The sequence below is a fragment of the Colobus angolensis genome, unplaced genomic scaffold (assembly GCF_000951035.1).
Source record: "Colobus angolensis palliatus isolate OR3802 unplaced genomic scaffold, Cang.pa_1.0 Scaffold212, whole genome shotgun sequence".
Lineage (NCBI taxonomy): Eukaryota > Metazoa > Chordata > Mammalia > Primates > Cercopithecidae > Colobus > Colobus angolensis.
The window spans coordinates 2,037,488-2,044,963 of NW_012115289.1; the positions used below are offsets into that span (position 1 = coordinate 2,037,488).

At 39.2% G+C, this 7,476-nt stretch overlaps 1 protein-coding gene across 2 annotated transcripts in view; it reads right to left on the bottom strand.

Annotated features, from left to right (window-relative positions):
- Window positions 1-412: 412 nt before the first annotated feature.
- The window catches only part of RAB3C (RAB3C, member RAS oncogene family), a 291,280-nt gene continuing 284,216 nt past the window's right edge, over window positions 413-7,476 (bottom strand). For both annotated transcript variants that reach the window (XM_011942905.1, XM_011942904.1), the window contains exon 5: window positions 413-1,198. In XM_011942905.1, coding sequence (XP_011798295.1) covers window positions 1,011-1,198 — 188 coding nt within the window. In that variant the 3' untranslated portion in view covers window positions 413-1,010. The remainder of the gene's footprint in view (window positions 1,199-7,476) is intronic.

The following is a 7,476-nucleotide window of genomic DNA, read 5'->3' on the forward strand; positions in this document are numbered from 1 at the left end:
TGTTTGGGGAGGCAAGTCTACATCCTATGGAAAGAGGAGCCCTAACAAGCTTCAACAAAAGCTCTAGTCCAAGAGTGGTGACGGTTCCAGAAAGGGATGGTGGTAGTGATGTGCATTATGGGGGCTGGGGAAGGCAAGTCATTGAAAAATAAGGGACCTTGGAATTCCATAGCTACTCATACTCTTCTTGGTTACAATGCTTGTGGCATAACTGGCATTCAGTAGATACATCTCAATCTGTTCAATGATGCCAAATATTCACAGAGTTGGGTAGGATCAGTGGGAAAAAAGTCCTGGGTAGGTATTTGCTTATTTAAACATGTAAATGAAGATTATTGTTAAATAGCCCCAGTCAGGTTGTATTAATGACTTAGGAACATTGCAAGGACCTTAAAAACAACATTTCGATTTCTTTATAGGTCAATTATCTCCTCAGTTATTAATAACAGTGAAATAAAGACACAGTTCCCAATACTAAACTGACCAGACTCATGACAGCATCCCTAATCATGAGAAAAACTTCCATTTGATTTTCAACTAAGAGTAAAGCAAATGAAGTCTTGTGACATCTTCCCCTGTGTGTGTGTGTGCGCGCGCACGCACACACACATACACACACAAAGCAATTCCTTGGTCATCATTCCTACAAGTGAACAGCATAATTTGAATCAATGGGACAAAAGCCTGTTGTAGTGAAATTATAGTCTGATGTCCCAGAAGTAGTCTGAGAACAAATTCGAAACAAAAAGAGCCTAGCAGACAAATAAATAACAAGTCACATGCAGGTACTAGATGTTTATAGATGGATAGTTCTTACAAATTTAAGATCACATATTTGCCACATATTAAACAGGAAATCTCCCAAGAATTGGATGCATGTATGAGCCATTGACATCAAATTATTCCTTCAAATAATTATTAGGCAGTATAAACGAAGGCTAACAGACCATTTACAAATGCTGTTTGTTGGCAACCAGAGCCCCATAGAGCTGCCTGTGTGCGTGGGGACACTAACAGGCACAGTTGGGCTGCGGTGGAGGAGGGGTTTCCTTGAGTCTTGTGTTCTGCTTTGCAGCAGTGATGGCAGGATCAGTCTCCAAACTCTCTGACATTTTGTCACAGATGATATCCACAAGGCGCTCAAATGTCTGCTTGACATTAATGTTATCCTTGGCACTTGTTTCAAAAAACTCAAAACCTGGAAGAAACACACAGAAACACAACTTGGTTATTTCACATTTCTGAAATTAAATGGGACTTGATTATGGCTTTCAGTGGTGATGAGGTGATGGTGAGACATCAGTGGATGGTGGGTTTGGGGTAGGTAAGAGATTAGAGGTAGACATGAGGTACCATTTAAGCAAATGCTACCATCTCTTACTCCATTAACCATGAACAAAAGAGTTATAAAGTGGAGTTATAAAGTGGAATTGGTGATGTTCACATTTTATTTTTCTCTCTTGATTCATTTGCATTATCAGCATGACTGAAGAGATTAAAAATATTCTATTGCAAGAGTTAGTAATGACAACAGTAAGAATCCTCAACACCAAATCTATCTTTAAGAATCTTCAACACCAAATCCATCTTTTCCATCCCTTCCCTCAACCCCTAGCCCACCATTCCTCTTGGAATCTTTTCGTGGCATCATTTGGCATTTTATTCTATTTTTATTTCCAGATTCTACTAAAATTTGTAATTTTAATTTTTTAAATCAATTTAAAGCTCAGAAGCCTTGGTATGCTTATTCTGCTGTAAAAGGGAATACCAAGCTCCAATAGAATCCTGCTCTAACTTTTCCATTTCTGCCCTGCTGCTGCCTAATAATGGGTCCGAGAGTGGCCTTCTAGTAAATTTTCAGTATCTAAAAGGACACAAGATGGCACTGAAGAGTCATAAGAGTTACCTTAAACCTGCTTCAGCCTCCTTCAGAAAAATTTTGAGCAGTGTTATGCCAATGGCCCTCCAGGGCTTTGTATACCTCTGCACCTATCAGCTGGGTGCTGATTTTTCCATAGCGTCTGTTATCTATCAGCAGCAATGTTTATACCAACATCTGGGAAAGGGCACTTGGTAAATTTCAAATGAGCTGCCAGAGATTGTTAAGAAGGTACAAAGTGCAGCAACAGTTTCACATGTTCACCTATGTGCCACTGTACCTGGGCAGAAGCAGCCTTAGTATGCCACTCTGTACACAGTCTTATCACTCTATTGTTTGTATTCACATTCCACCGGCTGAGCTTGCCAGTCAGTTGCCATGACAACCTCCCCACTAGGCCAGCCAGAGATTGCTCTGGTCCATTCAGGGGACATTGATTCAGAATGTGTTGGGCTGAACATAGAAAGGCTTTTCTAATCCATTCTGAATTTTACATCCTATAAATCCTTCTGGTTACATCTGGCCCTATCTCAGAGGAGCCATATGGATTCAAAATGATTAAATCATGTGATTTCATCCCAAGTCCTGGGGTCAAAGGAAGAAGAACAGACTAATATTTTGCATCCATGTCAAAATCCCTCAAATAACCTAGAAATACTTATTTTCTTAAATAGTATTGAAGCTAGACAACCAAAGGCAATAGTCGTGAGTTAAAATCTCCAACTTAGTCACTATACTATTTGGCTCAATGACTACATCTGAGCTTGAATTTCACTAGCTACTCTCTTGTTGAAATCCACATGAATAACTGCAGGACTGGGGCTGAAGAACATCAGTAGAGTCCAGGTTCTATAAAATAGAGGTGGATATTTCAAACCATTGTGGCTTATATTTTTCTTTCCTTTTGTCTCTCTGGATAATGCTTATATGGTTCTCTTATAGACTACATTTTAAAAATCTACAGATAAGGCCATCTGGTGTTAACAGAGCTCTCTTTTCTAATGTTTATACAGTCTTTAGAGCTAGATCACTCAACTTCCAGTAATTCAATCCAGATTTGGGTAAAGGCAAGTATGGATCTAAGCAAGATCCTTGTTGCTAAGATATCAGAAGTATTGGCATCCTTGTGGTGATTTTCCCAGACCTAATGGGAGGATGCTTTATGTCATAAGATACCAAGAACCCACTGAAGAATTCAAAATCTCTGAATGAGCCTTTGAAGAAAAAACATCCAATAATTTGGTACAAAGGTCTCATTTACAAGTTCAATTTTTTCATCTCTTTTGCTAACACTTCTTGTACTTATTAGTATGATTTGGGAAGTCACTGAGCTTGAATGATATCATAAAAGATTTAGCCATTATGAAAATATGATAATCTACACAAGATTTTGTCAAATGTGACTCCTTTAGCCTGGGTATCTCAACACCCTATCATCATATTGGTATACAATTTGAGGTCAGTAAAATGATCTTTGATCTCAGAAGCCAACATGCTCTCAGCTTCTCAACCTTAACTGGATCCCTAAGAATATGTGGCTATTAAAGAGACAGTGTGCCAGAAATAATGGCACCCATTTATTCAGCATGCTGAGAAGGAGACATCATGACATGGTGAGAGACAGATTATCAGTCAAAAGATGTGGGATCTAGCCCCACTTACCAACACTTCTAGCTTTGGGACCATGAATAAGTCACTTTTTAAAAAATCCTTACTTTCCTTATTTATGACATTTGCCTTACTTACAGGGTTATCATGAAGCTAAAATGAGAAAAGATAGGCATAAGTGCCAAGCAAACTAGAAAATGCTATGATAACAACAATAGCAATAATAAACTAACATTTGTTGAGTGATTACTATATAATAGGTACTATTCAAAGCATTTTATACATTTTAACTCATTTTATCCATTAGTAGGTGCCATTATTTCCTCCAATTTACTGATGAAATAGAGGCAGAATGACTCTGTAATTTGCTCAAGTATTTCCTTGCTCAGCTAGTAATTGGCAAAGCTGGAACATGAACTACTAACTTGTACACTCTCCTGCTTCTCCAGATACACTGAAAAAGTAAGCTACCATTTTGTTTTGGCTAAATGGTAAGTCCTATGTTAATTAACAATCACAATATACCATAAACTTTCATCAAGTTAAATAATCAGAAAATAACTAACTAGATTTAACACTGCCAGTAAACCAAATGAAACAATCTTTCTTGGTGATTCCAAAAGTACTCTGATATCTCATACTGCTTAAGATTAATCAAGATGGTCATCATGACAGCTGTATTTCTACACAGAATTCTAGACTTATAGATATAAAAAGGTTATGGAGGCTGGGTGCACTAGCTCATGCCTGTAATCCCAGCACTTTTGGAGACTGAGGTGGGTGGATCACCGAAGTCAGGAGTTCGAGACCAGCTTAGCCAACATGGTGAAACCCTGCCTCTACTAAAAATACAAAAATTAGCCAGGCATTGTGGCACATGCCTGTAGTCCCAGCTACTCAGGAGGTTGAGGCAGGAGAGTCGTTTGAACCTGAGAGGTGGAGGTTGCAGTGAGCTGAGATCGCACCACAGGCACTCCAGCCTGAGTGACAGAGCGAGACTCCATCTCAAATACATACATACATACATACATACATACATACATAAATAAATAAATAAATAAATAAAGGTTCTGGAAGTTAAGGTGCCTCTCATTGACCAGATATGCTGGGATCTCTTGTTATAGGTTTGTCATAAAATAAGATATTCAGGATCGAAATCAGTATCATTAGTATTTTAGTATGTAGTAGTTTAGATTTGGGGTACAAGGATTGAGTTAGGATTGGGGTACAAGTGGGGCTTGATTTTCTATCCAAGCAAATCCGTCTTTTCATTCAATCACTTGTGTATGAGGACGCTCATGCTCAAAACTGTGTGTGCCCCTGGGTGCTTAAAGCTCATGACCTAAGTTATAACCACTAACCCAACCACTACAGCCTTTGTTCTTCACTAACTCAGATTTTATGGCTGTTATTTCCCAGTATCTCTGTATTTTGAGATCAGTTCTCAGTTTTCTGAGCTTGTTCTCAAAGATCTTTAATCTCCCATTCATATACACCAACATCAGTGGGAAGCTGGGTCAATGATGCTTCAGAAACAGAGTCTTATAACTTTGAAGATCACTTCCTATCTACTGGGTAGAAGAGTGTTTTTCAACAAGATCAAATAAGTAGCCCAAGATCACACAGCAAGCCGATTGTGAAGTTTGACAAAAACCTCCTGTTAAATAGGTTACTAATTTAGCTTACAGCCTTGAACACCTGTCTTTCGGACTACATCATCCAGAATTAGTATTTTCAGCTCATGTAGGTTTCTTCATCAGCAAATCAATGAAGTCTTTCACTGAACTGTAGAAACTCTGATCATTCATTCTCTTGCTTCCCTTAACAAAGCCTTTCTAATCTCTCTGGCAGAGGCAGGAGGCACTGTTCCTGAGACGCATGAGTTTTGCACCATGGTCCAGCACATCTCTGTTGTTGGCTTCCTCATGCCTAATCCTGAAAGAGTCACTCCTGCCCTTTCCAAAAACCACTACAGGTACAGCGGGACACTAATCCCTTCAGGTTCACCTGACGTTAGGGACCAAATAAAAGCTTGGAAAGGTTTTGTTTGATAAAACATGTTAGCTACGCTGAGGAAAGAGGAGCAGAAGCACAAAACCAACCTGTGTTCTCTTCATGGTGGACACTGAAAGAGCAAGCAGAGACAGGCATTGTAAGCCAGACTTCACTCTAGTGCCAAAGGCTGTGAGCCTACACCCTGACTTCATAGGATTGGAAGTTCACCCTTATTAGAATCACCTAAAGTACGGGCTGGGTGTCATGGCTCATGCCTGTAATGCTAGCACTTTGGGAGGCCAAGGTGGGAGGACTGCTTGACCTCAGGAGTTCCAGACCAACCTGGGCTACATAGCGAGACCCCACCTCTACAAAATATACAAAGTTTAGCTGAGTGCGGTGCCACATTCCTGTAATCCCAGCTACTCAGGAGGCTGAAGTGGGAGGACCGCTGAGCCAGGGAGGTCAAGGCTGCAGTGAGCAGTGTTCACGTCACTGCACTCCATCCTAGGTGACAGAGCAAATCACCTGAAGTGCTTAAAAGTTTCTGAACTCCACTCTACACGTACTGAACAATGGGAATCAAGAGGGGTGTATGGGGCTTCAGAATATGCATTTTTAACAGGCTGCTTGGGAGGTTTCCTATGCACATTTAAGGTTAAGATTTACCCTCCTCTGTACACCCATGTTCATAGCAGCATTATTCACAATAGCCAAAAGATAGAACTAATCCAAGTGCCTATCAACCTATGAATGGATAAACAAAATGTGTTATACACAAACAATGGAATATTATTCAATTTTAAAAGAAAGGAAATTTTCACTCATGTTATAACGTGAATGAACCTTGAGGACATTATGCTAAGTGTAATAAGCCAGTCACAAAAAGACAGATACTGATTCATGCTACAACATTGATGAACTGTGAAAATAGTATTCTAAGTGAAAAAAGCCTGACATAAAGGACCATATCTTATATGAGACCATTTTATAAGAAATGCCCAGAATAGGTAAATCTATAAGGCAGGAAGTAGATTAGTGGCTTCCTAGGCTGGGGTAGAGAGTGAGGGAAAAGGCAGAGTGAATGCTGATGGGCAGAGGGCTTCTTTCTGGGGTTATGAAAATATTACAAAATTGATTGTGATGAAGGTGGCACAGTCCTGTGAACATATCCAAAACCACTGAATTGTATACTTTAAATGGGTGAATTTTATGGTATATTAATTATATCTCAATAAAACCATATATATATATATATGTATTTATATAGTAAGGATCACTGTCCTAAATGAATGAGAATGTATGTTGTCCTTAGAGATTTTTCGGAGAAATCCCATGGCCGACTGGGGAAAGTATTCCAGTGAATGGCAGAATTCCCTACCACAAAATGGTTCCCATGCTCAGCAAGAACCCTTCTTACACGTGTTTAAATCTAATCCTTTTTCTCTGGTCTCAGTGGAGATGAAAGAGCAGCTGTTTTACTTTTTTTATTTTTTAATTTAATTTTATTTATTTTTTTCTTTTTTATTATACTTTAAGTTCTAGGTTACATGTTCACAATGTGCAGGTTTGTTACATATGTATACATGTGCCATGTTGGTGTGCTGCACCTATTAATTCGTCATTTACATTAGGTATATCTCCTAATGCTATCCCTCCCTCCTCCCCCCACCCCACAACAGGCCCTGGTATGTGATGTTCCCCTTCCTGTTGCCAAGTGTTCTCATTGTTCAGTTCCCACCTATGAGTGAGAACATTAGGTGTTTGGTTTTCTGCTCTTGTGATACTTTGCTGAAAATGATGGTTTCCAGCTGCATCCATGTTGCTACAAAGGACATGAACTCATCCTTTTTTATGGCTGTATAGTATTCCATGGTGTATATGTACCACATTTTCTTAATCTAGTCTGTCATTGATGAACATTTGGGTTGATTCCAAGTCTTTGCTATTGTGAATAGTGCCGCAATAAACATATGTGTGCATGTGTCTTTATA